The sequence below is a fragment of the Pagrus pagrus genome (genome assembly GCF_965226575.1).
Source record: "Pagrus pagrus genome assembly, chromosome: 16".
NCBI lineage: Eukaryota > Metazoa > Chordata > Actinopteri > Spariformes > Sparidae > Pagrus > Pagrus pagrus.
This window is the reverse complement of record NC_140200.1, coordinates 9126379-9142763: the sequence shown is the minus strand read 5'-3', so window position 1 is coordinate 9142763 and position 16385 is coordinate 9126379. Positions and strand designations below refer to the sequence as shown.

Genomic DNA, 16385 nt, shown 5'->3' with positions numbered 1-16385 from the left:
TTGCCTTCACCTCTCCATCACCTGTTCTCTCTTTTAGCCTAAATGCCACTGACCTTTGACCTTTCTGCTCCACTGCCTCCACCACACGGGACCAGGCTCCCTGCAACAGCTGTGTCAACCTCAGGCCTGGCAACTGGTGTGCCCAGGGAAGGACAGAGTTTGAGTGGCATTAATGTCAGACCACGTCATGAGTCAGCAACATGGCACCGGATCGAGGAGTTCACTTTGACATGTTGGTTTCTCGTCGAAGCATTCTTATCCTTCACCAGTTTCTTAATATTTTCTGATTTCTTTGCTTTACGTGCTGCTTATGTTTGCTCTTTGCTTCAAATCTACAGTATCTCCTTCACATTTTTTCTTTTTTATTCCTCGTTTAAACACTTTCAGACCATATTTGTGAACATAAACCCGCCTTGTAGCATCTCAAAACATATTGATATTACAGAATTATCTACAAAAAACATCAAATCAGACAGGAGGTGTTTCATAAAAGTCAGTTGATATACAGTAATGTAACTCGCCACCTCCTGCAGAGAGTTTCCTCCAAAACACAGGGGGTTAATCTGTGAGGTTGTCCCATCCTGTGCATGTGCAGGACCTGGTCTGGTGTCAGCTGCCAGTTTATTTATACCAATAGAAATCCATGCTATCCACCGGAGAAGAAACTGCTCTGAGGTTAGTCTCCCTAACTCCTACCTGCTGTCCCGAGGGAAATTATTTCCTCCTGCCAAGAAGAGTGTGTTGTGACCTCCCCAGAAGCAGTGGGACATTGGCAACGGGGTGGATGGGTATGACAGAGGGGAACAAAGTGATTAGCAAACGGGGGCCCCGGTATGTGAACACGGGTTAAAAATAACCTCACTGACCCAATTTGTAGATAACATGCAACACAACTGCTGAGCTCCTGCGCTGTCTTCTTTCTTTAGCTTAATTGTTCTTTTCGAAGAGAGACTCGATGAACTTGCGAAGGAGTGAAATCTGTCCTCTTCCGTGGGATTCATTGGATCTATAAACGATCACCGGACCGATGATTAGAAGGGAAATAAATAAAACATTAGAGGGGTTGACAGATGAAAAGCAAATCACAGAGTAAGATGAGCCCTTTTGCGTGATTCATGACACGCGATGAAAGAGAAGCTGATGATTCGCTGAGTTCGTTGAGCCGGTACTATGCGACGGTGGTCAGCTGCCCCGCTAAGAGGAACACCGGGATTATGATTTGTGTCTTAACCATTGTGTCCGGTGCGAGGGGCCAAGAATCCACTCAAACAACAAAAGTTATCTGATATTCCGAGCGGCCAGATATATCTGCCAAGGCCTTGGCGCATAGCTGACATTAGTGGAAATGTTGCATTTGTGATACACCCTGGCTCGGGGCCATGGGAAATATCGAACAACTGTCCAATTTAGACAACATCCTGTGGCGGAGAAAAAAACGGGAGCTACAAAGATGCGGTGGGGTGGCTATTTGTGGACGGCGAGTGCCTCGAAAATAGCGAGACTATTGGGTTTCAATATAAGCCCCCCTCTCTGAGCTCGAGCTTTCTGTGAATGAGGCCCGGGTTCCTATCACACCCAACCCCGCCGCTGATTTTAGAACACAGGTGTTGACCTTAGTGGAGCGGCTTGTGCTTGCAGCAGAGGAAAATGAACCCCCGAGCTCGAGCCTCTACAGTATTGGTCGCTCTGTGGTCACACAGATGCCTGAAAACTGTCATATAAGGGTCTGCAGGCTCTATATGATCACTTAGAGGATAATGACAGCAAGAACGATGATGGTTGGTTCATATTGGCTGATGAGAAATTGTTTAATGCAAAAACTAAAAACATTACATATGTTTAAGTATAATAAGCACATGTTATGGAGTATACTTGTCTAATTTATAGTCAGAAATATCTCATTACACTTAACATAAGACACCTAGAAAGTAGTGCTTCAGTGAGATAAATGGGATGTTTCTACTATTAACTATTTTCACTTGGTCCATTGGCAATTTTTTTAACATGTTACAAGCAAGAAACACATCACTTTCTTTGTTTTTATATTTATTTTTGAAGTGACATTTTTGTGTATTAGTGACACAACACACTGCAAAAGCAGGAAAGCTAAACCACCTGAAACAAACACTTCATTTGAGGAGAAAGCAACTTCCGACAAGTGAAATTATCGAGATGATTTCACTCGACAAGAAATCTTGAAATAAGACGGTTCAGTCTAGAAACACACAGGCTCTCCTAAGTGTACAAAGGTTTGACATGAGTTCAAAATGCTGGTTTTTACATCACATTTCTCAAGATCAGACTTTTAATCAGACAATTTAATGTTATTTTTATTCTTAATCCAAGCACACTTTTTACAATTTACACCAAGGAACAAGAAAAAAAAGGAAAAATACTGAATATAAGTGTCCCTGAGTGCCGTTATTAGAGACAAGTTCTACTTTTTAATTGAAAGAAAAGGATGTGGAGCTTGTTGGACTGCTAAATTGCTCAGTTTTTGTCTGACATTTTCACGAGCAATTCAAGAATATACCATGAATTAAAAGATAGAGATAGGAACTGTTTGCATTCACCATGACACAAAATTAAAAAAATGCGCCAGAGAATGATTTCCTGGGTGTGTACGCGTCCGTGTATTTGTGTTCATAGCTGAAATAACTGCAGGCCGATCGTATGTATGTTTGTGATGCATGAAGGAGGTACAAACTCTCAGTTCATTATGTTGTATACTGTATACCTTACACCTTGAAATAACTTTTTAAACTTAAAGTTAAATTGACCGAATCTCTAAAAGACTTTAAATCTTGGCGAGCGCACAACTTTTTGCAGCGCATTATCAGCTGATAGTTGTGAACAACGTTCCCACCGATCTATCTTGTGTTACATTAAGTGTTGTCTTCTGCGTCGCAGCGGCAGGATGGTCACCTTGTGGCCTCTGGAGAATTTATTGCTGAGTTTTTACGGTGCCACAAGAAGAAGACCCATATAACTTATTCACACTCCTCACATATCATTGACTGTGCTTCACTAACAGAGGGGTTACATCGCGGTTTATCGAAGGATTCACCACATTTGGTCGGCCGTGTTTCTTCCTCACAAAAGGCGATCATCTCAATTCATCATGTCATCACGTAAAAATGGCTTTTGTCAGAGGCTGCTGAGCGCTTTGACAACAGCGAGCGTCACTTTTTCCTAGGCTGTAAACGATACAATGAAACTAAAGTGAAGCTCAGGATGAAACTCAACCTTGGCTTCAGCTGTGACTCCTGCTGGAACTGCTGTTCTGACTGTACCCCCAAACCCAATAAAACACGCCCATCGTGCAGTTGCTTCCTTGTTTCTCTGTATCCCTCTCTTTCTCCCGTTTTTTTTTTTTTTTTTCCTCCAAAAAGGAGCCATTGACATTCGGTGTAAAATAGAGGCAGGGTGGGGCGTGGGGGCTGAACAGAGGAACGGCAGGGGTGTAGGGTGTCTCGAGCCCAGTGTGAACAGCTGAGAGGTGTGATTTCACAGGCTGGCTCCCCCCTGTCAGGGCCCTGATTGGGCCGGACAGGAGGCGCAGGAGAGGCCCGGGCTTCTAAAGGACACCAACAGGTGGGAGGCCGCTTTGGAGGGGGGCGCTCCTGGCGGGATAGAAAAGGCCGATCTGCAAGGCCTGTTGTGGGCACAATCCACCGGGCCAGATACGGAGGAGGATGGTCGACCGCAGGATAGCTGAGGCGAAGAGAGGATGAAGTTCTCAGGGAGCTCAGGGCGAGTTTGAGATGAGTTTTGGCTTTTAATGGGTGGAAAAGGGGGCAGCTTCAGGGACAAGGAATAAGGTTGGTGTGAAGGCTGTTTTGTCATTTCTACAAGGTTTTCTTTTTTGTAGGTTAATGTAAAGGGTTCATATTTGGCCTTTAGAGTGACAAGCTCTTCTTTTGAGGCAAAGATCTTCTAGTTTTAGATGTTGCAGCACCATGTGAGTGAAATCAGGTGTCACACCAGTTGTTAAGTGTTTTCTGTAAGTTTTACGATAGACACAGAGCCCGACACCTCTGTCAGGTGAGGGTGGGAGGCCGAGGTGCGATACAGGAAAGAAGCAGGAAATTCTCCTCGCAAGGCTTTCTCATGGCCATTTGGTTCTGAGCTAGATGACACAGCAGTGAGTAGATCTATCAAGGAGGTCACCAGTAGGCAGTGTAGGAGACGCCGGCTGAATCCAGCATGGCCTGAAGCTCGACTCCAGCTGCTCACCACAAGAAATCCACAGCGGTGACGCAGCAGAATTCATTTAAGGTGAGTAAAACACATTCTCAAAGGCATTCAAGATGAATTTTGTTTTCATTTAACATTCATTTTCTGTTCTTAAAAGAGACTTTTACACAGCTGCTTGGGTTAGAATGACTTGGCATGGCTTATGAAAGAGCACAGATTGTGACCTTTGTGTGCTGGAAGTCAGAATTTGCCTCGCCCTCCACAGTTATTTGAGTTCAGCATCACCACATTGGCATGACCCATCAAAGAGCTGCACGGGCTGCTATTTACCAGCGTTAATCCTCAATGTTCTGGTAACTGTGAGAGGCGCACACACTTTTTCTTTCAGTGATGAGACGTCCTCATTTTTTTTGCTTGTGTTAGAGGACAAGAGTAGGAAAATGAGCCTTATAAATAGCAAAACATTAAACATGAGCTTTCCTTCTCCGTCAGCCCAACATTTAAATTTCTGTGGCGCAGATGATCGAAGCCGCCGTCACGTGTCCTCCTATTGCCCGCTCTGTCACAGTTAACCATTGTTAAGCCGGGTCGTTCCTGCTCCTCTGCCTATGAAAGGGTGCTTTGTGCCAGAGGAGCGTTGAATCCAGTTGTTGCCCCTTGTGAGGACATGCTTCCTTATATCCCCATATTAATACACCACTTATGGAATGTAAGGAAGTGTGTGGTTTCAAGGGGACTCGAGCAGCGACCACACTGGGAAAACGTAACTGATTTTACTGTTCATTCAACAGAACAATTGTCTGAGTGTCTTTGTTTTATGAGATAGGAGGGGGGGGTGTCAGGGTTCATGAGCATGTGTGTATTTGTGTGTGTGTGTGTGTGTGTGTGTGTGTGTGTGTGGCAGGACAACAGGTGAAGGGCCCGTTCCCTCTCCTTCAGCTCAGGCACGTGTGCAGTTAGCATTACTCCCAGGGATCTGCTGATCGGGTCTCAGGGACTTCTTGAAAAATTCCTGCCCTGCCCCAACGGCTGACAGTCAAGGAGGATTGACGGACCACAGCTGTCACCCATTATAGCAACGGCAGGACTCTCAAAAAGGGAAGAGGGGAGGGAGGGCAGGGATGTGGAGCTGTCACCGAGGGTGAAGGTTTCGCTCCTGTAGGCTGGATTTGGAAGGAAATAGGGCGATGTCACCGGCTGTCAGGGTTCCCAAACCTCTAAATAGGAATGATCTGCTCGGTAACATGTTGTAACTATGCACGATGTGTCAGTTAGTGATGATCGTTTTCTCTCTCTGTCCCATCAGGTAAGACTGAAGAGGACATGACGGCCCAAAGAAGCCCACCTTCTAGTTCCTCTCTCGTTTCCTTCTTTTTCTATGTCCTCTATACCCTGTAACCTTCGTTCCCTCCCCCCTCCTCCTCGCTGTATGCCCCCCACCCCCACCCCGCTGCCCTCTCTCTCGCTGTGGCTCTTGCAGCTGAAGCAACACGCCTTGCTGTGGCTGGTCAAACGGAACCAAGTCAGGTGTTTCTGTGAGGTTTGGTCCCCTTCAACCAGCTACTGCGTCGTGAATTCAGTCAGCCAGCAGACACCGGCGGGGAATCAAAGACACAGTGGCGCTGTGGCGTTCGCTGCATACTTAAGAGGCGGTAGCCTGTTTATAATGATAGATCATTTCTATACTTAAGTGTCTTGCTGTTGGTTGTTCCCTGTATGGCAATGGATGTTAATAAAAGATTGATGACAACACGCAGTGGTGAATTAAAGTTTCTTCTAATATGACAAATTCATAGAAATATTCCCTAAACAAGCCCAAGTTTTTTTTAACCTGAATCCAAGTATTACTATAATAACTGTATAACGAGTAGTATTTATGGAAGATAATTAGCTTGTGATGACTTTTGTCCACCCTTAAACAGATGCAGTTTAGGCTTTGCCAGTGTATTTAAAAAGGCAGCAGAACATTTGCCTATTTTTTTGTCAAAAATGAACTAAAATAAAATCTTAAATAGATATAAATTAACTGTATTTAGTTATAAATGTTAGGTCTGACTAATGCAGAGAGGTTAGCCATTTATAGCAGTACGTGAAGCCTTTCTTCAGATATATACTGTACCTCATGAATGTGATAAAAAAAACGTTAATTACTTTGGCTATCAATATCAACACACATGCATAGACAACACACACAATCTGGAATCTCCTGACAGATGATTCATCATCTACCTATTTGTTTGTTTGTTTCTTTAATTGACATGACAGTAACAAGATCTCTTGGCCTAACCCTGGTCAAATGACTGCACATACTGTACTGGCTGGCCCAGAATCTGACAGTGTACCCTGAATCTAGGTCAGGAGGAGTCAGAGCCAGGGATCAAATCCGTGATATTTCCTACAATAATAATGATTATACTGAGTGATGTTTCATTATAATGTAGCACCCAAACAAGACAGTCTGGAGGTTTTCATGTAAAGAAACCTGTCCTGTTACTATTGAAGCACAAATTTCACATCCATTTCTGTCATCTGCCGACACTCATTCACTCGTTATGTGGCGATTTGCAAAAAAAAAAGAAAAGAAAGAAAGACTTTAAAGTGTTTATTAAACTGCATGTTGTGTTATTTATACCATATGTGGGAGAGTAAGCTCAAAATGGTCCTTATAACAGTGAATTTATGGCTGCATACTTAACATGGACCCTTAGTAACACAGAAAAACTGACCAATGCAGGACTAAGGGAGGAATCAGGGGAATTATAATGATCTAAAATGATCATGATAGGCCTACTGTAGATTATTTAGGTTAATAAAAGTAACCTCTACCCATAATGTGATGTGAAATTAATTAAAACTGTGTAGAAAGCTGTACACAACTAGATGTGATAAAGCAGAAATCCTCTGCAGATAGTAGTAAATATCAAATATATAAATAAAACTGACCTTGGTGTGCAGAAAGCTGTTCTGAAAGTGCGTCACATGGTGTCCAGCCAGGCTGAGGTGTAATATTCAACATAAGCTTCATAACCAATAAGTGTAACAACATCATTCACATCAGAAACATATTGAAGGCTAATTAATTAAGAGGTATGGTTGTTGTCGACAGCGGCCTGGAGCACAGCCACAGCCGGCTCACTACCCTCTCCTAAATCAACCGCTTGGAACAGAGGCGGGAGCAGCGCTGCGCTCCTCCACCAGGGGGCGACGTGCATTTTCCGGGGCGGTAGTTTGTGCAGCAGCCAGAGGAAGTGGAGCAGCATCGTAAACATGGCTGACGCCGGAGAGACAGGTGAGTTCGGGAGTGTGTAACAGCTGGACTTTACTACTGCCTCCTGCTATTTTCATCACTTCCCCTGCGTGTGTAGCTACAAAACATCCTCCGCTTATAATTCCCGTTTTGTGGTGTTTGGGTTCGGCTCGTAGCAAAGTTAAATTCCTGATGCTAGTGATGCTAACGTTAGCATTTCAGGCGAGTTAACGGCACCGTAGCGCTAGACAGTAGTTAAACGGGAGGCATCGCGATGTTATTGCATCAGCTTTTTTAAGTAGTCTTTTATAAAACAAAAACGACTTACTGTGCCTACTTTAAAGTGTCTGTGCCGTGCAGATGATGGTAGCCAACCAGTCCTGTGACTGGTGTCGTTAGCATGATGCAAACCTATCAAGTTCAGTGACATACTGTATTGACAGCTAACAGCGTCACCAAAACTGGAGGACCGATTGTTAAATAGTGGCTGGTTCTGTCATTACTGCCCATTATAAATATATATAGATAAAAAACACAAGTATGAGTTCAGCTGATGGAATCATACGATCATCTATTCGTTATTTTACAGAAGGACCTGAAAGCAAAGATGGCATTGATCGAGCAAAGGTTTGTATTTTCTTGAATTTTGTCACAGTCTGATTCAAGGCTTGTATGGTGATGTTTTCATTGACCCCAGTTCTTGACATATGCACTTAATAGCATGAAGGTAGAGAGCTGACCAAAGAGGAGAAGCAAAGGCTGAGAAAAGAGAAGAAACAGCAGAAGAAGAGCAAAGACAAAAAAGATGACAAGGCTTCACGGGACAGCGAGAAGGAAAAGAAGTCTGTCGGTGCAGCTTCTCCAGCTCCCCAGCCCCCATCACAACCCACAGCACAGAAAGGTGCATATTATATAGATTATAGATGCTAATTTCTCACTTGTCAGACCAATAGCTAGAGGCTGACAGAAAAGTTCTGTCCAAACGTGATCCACAACTGTAATTAATTAAGTCTGTCGTGTCTCCCTCAGCTCCTTCAGCAGTACCTGCTCCAGTTCCTGTGCCTGCCTCAGAAACTCCTGCCACGGCAGACAAGCCGGCTAAGAGTAAAGCAGAGCTAAAAGCCGAGAGGAGAGCTCGGCAAGAGGCAGAGAGGGCCTCCAAAACGGGCAAGAAGGGGGATGCGGGGCCTCAAGCTGCTCCGGGCAAACCTAAAGCACCGCCTAGTGAGCTCCAGCCAGGTACTGTAATATCCTGGAGGTCATGACAGTCTGAAATCATACATTATAAAGAGAAAGTCACACTTTTTATTTATGCATTTTCAGTGGTGAAGAGGCTTCCAGAACATGTCCAGGTGGACAACCCGGAGGTTTTAAAGAAACTGGCAAAGAAATTGGAAAGACAACAGGTAAAGCTACTTTTGTGTATCTTCAATCTTCAATCATGATAGCATGCTTTGTCTGATTTAGGACAGCTTGCCTTGACATAATGAGCTGCCAGTGAAATGTTGTGAGCATGCCATGTGTCAGGATTTTGGGGAAAATCATGTGCACAATAACCATGGATTCATTGTATTCTTATCAATCTAAAAAACTATCTAAAATTAATAAGGAATTGCCTAAATCATGTTTGTTTAGATCAGACACTTGTTACAAATATCTTACAAAATGTGTTTAAATACAATATTTCATACTTTTTCACTACTAAATGTTTAATGTTTGGCTATTTACAACAAGTACAGATCTCAGAATAATTTTAAAATACAGTGTATGTTAATCATGTTCTGTCTTTGACCCCAACCGCATGTGATTGTACCTAACGTTTCTTTCAGACACCAGAATACAATGCTGCTACAAAGGTCAAGGTCTGGCTTTCGTAAACGTGTGCCATTGACATTTGTCCAGTGTTGTTCTGTTTGCTAACCTTTATTGTTATTGTACTCCAACGCCACTCATTACATGAAAAGTTAAGGGTGCAACCTGTCTGGTCCATTGAGATAGAGGTGGGATGTGTTGGTTTGAGAAGTTGGTCACTTGTTTATTGTTTCTTGTTGTTGTTTATGTTTTGAACACTGAGCTGTTTGCTGAGCAGGACCATGGTTGCACTCCACACTGCTGTGGTTGTGTTTGGAGAGTATTCACAACAAAATCATAGATGGTCAGAGTTAGGTTTTCGTTTAAACATGTTGTGAATTTTATATGAGAGCAGCTATTCATTAGTAGTATAGGACTTGGTGGTGATTTTTAGTTTTCCTTTCATTCGATTGACTTACACTTACAAACGTAGCTGTATATTGAGTTATGCTGAGGCTGTGCTGTGACTGTTAACCTCATGATCTCAATATTAACCTTTTGAATTACTGGTGACTGATGGCAGTGGATTCTAATCTGCTTTATTTCAGATCCCACTCCGGTCAGATTACGGCTACAAAGTCAGCCTGTTTTCTCATCTCCACCAGTACAGTCGCAAAGCCCCTCTAACACAGCAACTTGGGTAAACTGACAATATAGCATATCTGTCTGAGAAGAGACTGATTTGTGTAAATTACCCTTAAGCTCGCTGATTGTTATGGACTGTTTTTGTCTGTTGCAGCATTCCCTCCACAGTGATTCATCCCGCTATTGTTCGACTGGGTCTCCAGTATTCACAGGGTATTGTGGCAGGATCCAACGCCCGCTCTGTTGCCCTGCTGCATGCCTTCAAACAGGTACAGAGCACAGATACTATTTAGTCTTTTACACCAACACAGTAACAAAAAAGCAAGGTTTGTTTTGTTTCTGTTTGCACATTTAATATGCAAGATGTTAAAAGATGTTGGTCACACACACTGCAACGCTTTAAATGTGGTTGTTATGTTGCTGTTTCTAGAAAAAAATGTGTTGGCTTTTGTGTTTTTGTGTATTCTGTAAACTAAAGCTCAATTAAGACCCTACACTATAATCCTCATTTCAACCGTTCATTCTTTACAGTATATTTTGCCCCCTTTATCCCTTCCTTATTATTATTCCAGCTCTTCATACTCCTTCAGTTGCTTTTTCATATGCCAGCCTTGCTGTGCAGCTCCCAGCCATACAGTCCAGCTTTCAGCTTTTCAAGCCCCAGGCTGTCCATCGAGTAATGCAGTTTTGCATCATCTTTTCTGTAACCGGCAGTCAGTTCTGTAATGTGTCGTTGCATTTAAAAACATTTTTTTGACGCACTTAAAGAAACAAACTTAAATCTATAATTTTTCTCCTCAGGTAATAAGGGACTATACTACACCTCCAAATGAGGAGCTATCTAGAGACTTGGTCAACAAGCTGAAACCTTACATCAGGTACAAAAAGTGTCATGTGTCATTACTAGTTAATCTTTACTGAGTGCTAGAATTTAGAAAGGACTGTGGTCCTATTTTGCCATGCTATACATTTGATAAATTAGCTGCTTAATTTTACAGTTGAACACATGAAATGATTCCTTTTGTCTGATTCTTCTTGCAGTTTTTTGAATCAATGTCGCCCTCTGTCGGCCAGCATGGGTAATGCCATCAAATACATCAAGAAAGAGATCTCCAATATCCCCAGTCAATGCAAAGAAGAAGAGGTTATTGTCACACTTGTTTTTCTCATAAATTACCCAGAGGTCATATAAGATCAACATATTCTATTGATATAATAGACAGAAAGTTGCTGGTTTTCAGTTTCCATATCTTCTCCCCTCATGTATTTACTGTCTCTCGCTCTCTCTGTTTAGGCAAAGAGCAAACTACTCAACTGCATCGAGTGCTACATTAATGAGAAGATTGTCCTTGCTGCTAAAGCTATTGCCAAGTACTCCATAGAAAAGATCAGCGATGGAGATGTCATCCTAGTTTACGGATGGTGAGCCACTTTCGGTTGACATGCAAGAAAAAAAATTATTCATCTGTTGAATAAGCAGTTTCCTAGAAAAGAAACATTGCTTAATGTTATTGCTTAAAGTGTGACACTTACAGTATGCATCCAGGCCTAAAATCTTATTTTCAAACCACTCAACACTTTCTCTTCCCTTTTTCTTGTCTCGCCCCATAAACGCCCATCTTCCTTCCACATTTTCCTCCACCACACTATCTTTAATTGTCAGCTCGTCGCTGGTCAACCACATCCTGTGCGAGGCCTTCGAGAAAAACAGGAAGTTCCGTGTGATCGTGGTGGACAGCAGGCCTCGGCTGGAGGGTCGGGAGGCCCTGAGGCGCCTGGTCCAGAGGGGCATCAGCTGCACCTACGTCCTTATCTCGGCTGTCTCCTACATCCTTCCAGAAGTAACAACACATTATTGACACATTGAAGCCTCGGTAGTATGTCTTTACTTTTTTTGTGTGGATATGTCATATAACGCCTTGAACCTGGACCTTGTAGGTATCGAAGGTGTTCCTTGGTGCTCACGCTCTGCTGGCCAACGGGTACGTCATGTCTCGTGTGGGGACGTCACAGATAGCTCTGGTGGCCAAAGCCTTTAACGTGCCTGTACTGGTGTGTTGTGAGACCTACAAGTTTTGTGAGAGGGTGCAGACGGATTCCTTCGTGTCCAATGAACTAGGTACGGAAAAAATGGCCGCTAGTTGGAATTGTTTAATTTTTACATAAATGTCAGTGTCTGTTTATTTTTAGTGAATTGATATTTCATTCTGTCACAACAAATGTTGCTTTTGCTTTATCCTACCTCTGCTTTAATTTCCTAAAATTCATCTTCATCTGTCCTTTCCAGATGATCCCGATGACCTCATTGTGACCCACGCAGGGACGACACAGCTAGAGCACTGGCAGAAGGTGCCCTCACTTGGCCTGCTTAACCTGGTGTACGACGTGACACCGCCTGATTTCGTGGACCTAGTCATCACAGATCTGGGAATGATCCCGTGCACGTCGGTCCCTGTGGTGCTGCGAGTGAAAAACGTGGACCAGTGAATGACCTCACGCTCACATCAGCCTGAGCTCAGAGGCGGTTTCTCTGTCGTGATGGGGGAGTTTGTGTGCTCGAATGCATGCACACAACACAAAATATCGTGCTTTTAGCATGCAATAAATATATATCTGAAATGGCATACGCTTTTTAAACTGAGTCCATGTGTGTGTTTTTATGTTAGGGCCGGATAATTACAGAGATTTGAGGACGGTGGTTCTGTCGTTTTTTATTATTGAGTTATAGGCAACATGTTTTAATAAATCCATGTTAGGATCTGTTTCTTAACAGCACAACATCTAATTGCCAGCATTTAGAGCAGAACAATTCCTCTGTGGTTCACAACACGCTCCCATCGTCGACCACAGCATGCAATTTGAAACTAGCCAGAATCGGCTCCCTAATTACAGTCAGAGCTGCAGTATCTCAAGAGGATTTTTTATGGCTCGCGTCAATTCTTCAGACTAGTTTTTAATGACCTGATCAGTTTAACAGGATAAAGAAGAGTAAGACATTAACCGGGTAATAAAACTTTTTTTTGGCAAAGGTACTCCGATCATTTATTGTTATGTCCACAAAGTCACGCACACTCATGCCTTGAATTTAATATTGGCAGATATTTTAGTTTTTAACACCAAGGGGAAAACAAAACTTGGAAGAAGCAACATTTTGTCCACAGATGCACTCTCTTTTTCCTCTCAATTATTTTTTTCAGCGAATGCAATAGTTGATTTAATGTGTAACATATTAAAACTGCTTGTGACACTGATTGTCTTTGTCAGTTGGGCGAAGCTTCCAGATACAAAATATGTTCAAATGCTCTTGCAATATCATGGTAACTCAAGCAAAGCAATATGTTTTACATTTTTTTATTAGAACCCTGAATCTCATTGTGACGACATCAAACATCAACATCGAGACATTTCCTAAGTCGAAACATGCAAGATGTAACAGCAGTTGACACCTGAATGACATACTGTAGCATTCAATATAAACTTCTGATGAAAGAAAAAGAAAGCTCAGTTAAACTTATAATTTTAATCATCCACATCATGATTCATAAAGTGAGCTTGGCTTGGTTTACTCTGAGTAAAGCACATGTTAAACATGCATTAAAGAAAATGCCAAAAACTACAAATTTCCTGAAATACGCTTAAACGCATGTAGATACATATTCAGTGCATGTTTGGCACAGTTAACAGCAAGACAATCTTCAAAATGTCCTTAAAAACAACCTCTTCATTAATGTCTCCTGTCAGTCGACTACATTTAAAATGATAATTTAAGTGTTAACAGTGGTACCGTCAGAAATTTCAAACTTGGAGCAACACGTGTTCAAATTTTCTCTCTAGAATTGCACTGAAAAAGTCAGTCCCAGTTAAAACGTAGCTGCCCCACAAGGATGTAAAACACGATAAAACGTAATGTCTAAAAGAAGCCTGGGGTCACCTCAGACTTCGTGTCAGCATTTTCCCTTTCAGAACAGTCAGTTTCAGCTCAGTAAATCAAGCCGCTGCAGTTCAGCCTCAGAGTGACTTGGCCTTACGTCTCTGTGTGACCCACAGCAGGACAGAGATCACAACCGTGGACGCCGCAAGAGGCCCAAACACCTGGAGGACTGGAAACTCCCCCTATTGACAATAAAAATAAATGTAAGAAGATTCAAGTGCACTTGTATTAGACTTAGTAATGAAGCACATAAATAAATAATAATCCAAATAAAGCTCCTTCCAGAACTGACCTCCCGCAGACACTTGTATCCACGATAGTTGTCAGCACAGCTGCACTCAAAGAAGCCAGGCCCATAGGGAGCACAGAGGGAGTTCTCCGGGCAGTTAATGGCTGAGGATTGTCGATAATTGTGAGATGAACAGATGTCACGTTGTACCAGAAGGCAGTTTAAGATTTTATGCGTCACAATGGAAGATTAACAGATGGGAACTCACACAGCTGTCCAGTCTGGTTGCACATACTTTTCTGGCCCTCACAGAGACGTTTTCCCTGTTTGACCTCCACCTTTCCCCAAGAAGTGTTGCCTCCGGGACAAACTATGTCCTGCGGCAAAATCCTATTATAGAGACACAAAAGTAGAGTTACAAATATGTAAAACTAACTTCATATTCACGAGCAGCTGTCATAGCTTCGGTGCAGTTTTTGGAACGATGTACTTACAAGTGATTTAACTCAATAAATCCTTGAAATGCTGTGTCACTGACGTTGACAATGGGATTGAGTGAGAGGTCTCTGCAAAGCAAATACTTATAAAGTAAAACACTTGTGAAAGGGCAAAGTTCCATATAGATATTGATAAACCAAAAATGAATCAGACATGTTCGTTCAGTCCTGATACTGGAATGTTCATTTACTTAAACTATCTTTCTTTCTCTTACGAGTAGTTGAAGAGTCGGTTCTTGCCAGCAGGAGAGATAAAGGTTTTTTTTTTCTTTTTGCTGCAGGGAATAGAAACTTTCCTAAACTCCTGCTGCCTAAGAATGTTAGTGTTGACTTAATCACAGGAAGATCATTCTGAGGAATCGCCCACGCTTGTTTCAGCAGTGCAGAAATCTACAAGTTATCATGTGAAACAGGCCCATATAATCATGCAGAATCAGACTGTACAGTAGTGACGAGCGCAGGTCTTTTGCTTTGCCTGAAAAAGAAGTTCACAGAGACTTCTGCTTTTTTGCCTGTACACTATAGTGTAGGGTGTAGAACTGTATTTTATTGTACATACACCATTAAAGCTGTTGATGCTCCCTGAAGATCCCCAACGTGAGTTAATGAACAATTGGACAGATCCAACCTGACACAAACAAAAAAAACAAAAAACATGTTGAAACATGAACAGAAAAAACCCTTAACGTTATGCAGATCTTACTTTGAAAAGTTGCAGAAGCATAAACGTTACTTATATTAAACAGGGACAGTACCAGCACTGGCATCCCAGAATACATAGCAAGAAAGTCTGGCTGACAACAAAGCAGACAAACTGGTTTGTTCAACCCAACAATACGCAGTCCTTTCAGTGCTCCTCCTAAGCTTTTATGACAAGGTTGTCAATAAGATGACCTGATAAATGGAGGTTATGGAAACAGCAATATAACAGTGTCACAAAATAGGAATACTGAAACAGTTCTAATGACCCTTCCAATAACTTTTGTGTCGGTTATTAACTTTCCAAAAAAAAAAGTAAGCTATGTCTCCTAATTATCATATTGACAATGATAAACAAATACAAACAAGTACATCAAGAGATATATAAAGATAGAATTCTTATTCAGAAATAAAAACTGTAATATAGTTACTAAAAATCAAGAAAAACAAATGATTTGTGTTTGTTTTACACTTTTTGTCTCAAACCCTTTTTATTTATTTATTTATTCTATATATGTATTATTTGTGCTGGTGTTCTGCACAATGTTTGTTAACTTTTACCACATCTTATTACCCAGGGGCTTACACAGTATAACTTGTAAAATAAAATGTAATTCCTATATATCCGATAGACATTGAAGGCAGCATTAAAATCCTACCCGATGATGCGTTCAGGGTCGCTTGTGTTATCATTTTTCATGCAGCAGCGCCCGTCTATCCGACCAGCGGACGAGGCGCAAAGCTGACCCACCTCGGTGTCATTCAAGACTGTACCGCTGCAGAGCTCACATACCTGCGATCACAAGTCATTACGGAGTTAAAAAGAGGGTTATAGACAACAACATTCCCACTCATCCTCGCTGGCACCTACAGCTACTGTACATCCACCAAAACAAGCGTCTCCTCAAGGATAGGTGGATGCGATGCGGCATTCACGTACTGTGGTAAAGACTACAGCTGCTATATCGCCAAATCCAAGTCTTACCTGCAGCTCAGTCAGTTGATAACTTGCGTAAAAACATAAATTCAAGATCAAAATAAGCACGACAGGTTTCAGCTGGCTGCACCCAGCTTTCATTTTCATCGACTGAAGTCATATGATCCTACTGTAGCGGACATGTGACAGGAAGCAGGTCCAACACTTAACAA

General features: G+C 42.2%; 2 protein-coding genes and 1 long non-coding RNA gene across 3 annotated transcripts; 2 read left to right on the top strand and 1 right to left on the bottom strand.

Annotated features, from left to right (window-relative positions):
- Positions 1-3583: 3583 nt before the first annotated feature.
- LOC311271579 lies at positions 3584-5949 on the top strand. The gene is made up of 2 exons (XR_014624437.1): positions 3584-4278; positions 5504-5949. It is a non-coding gene; the product is annotated as an uncharacterized lncRNA (long non-coding RNA).
- A 1458-nt stretch (positions 5950-7407) lies between these two features.
- Positions 7408-12517, top strand: eif2b4 (eukaryotic translation initiation factor 2B, subunit 4 delta). The gene is made up of 13 exons (XM_084377797.1): positions 7408-7486; positions 8034-8071; positions 8165-8345; positions 8474-8683; positions 8768-8850; positions 9844-9935; positions 10035-10149; positions 10682-10758; positions 10922-11024; positions 11175-11302; positions 11544-11721; positions 11819-11999; positions 12168-12517. Exons 1-13 carry the CDS (start codon positions 7465-7467, stop codon positions 12365-12367), a joined length of 1608 nt encoding a protein of 535 aa, XP_084233923.1. The 5' UTR covers positions 7408-7464; the 3' UTR covers positions 12368-12517.
- Positions 12518-13215: 698 nt separating this feature from the next.
- Positions 13216-16360, bottom strand: atraid (all-trans retinoic acid-induced differentiation factor). Its single transcript, XM_084377798.1, has 7 exons — positions 16222-16360; positions 15896-16029; positions 15097-15165; positions 14535-14606; positions 14309-14430; positions 14104-14204; positions 13216-13993 (listed from the first exon to the last, which is right to left on the bottom strand). The coding sequence occupies exons 1-7, from the start codon at positions 16318-16320 to the stop codon at positions 13889-13891; spliced, it is 702 nt and encodes a 233-aa protein (XP_084233924.1). The 5' UTR covers positions 16321-16360; the 3' UTR covers positions 13216-13888.
- Between the last annotated feature and the right edge of the window lie 25 nt (positions 16361-16385).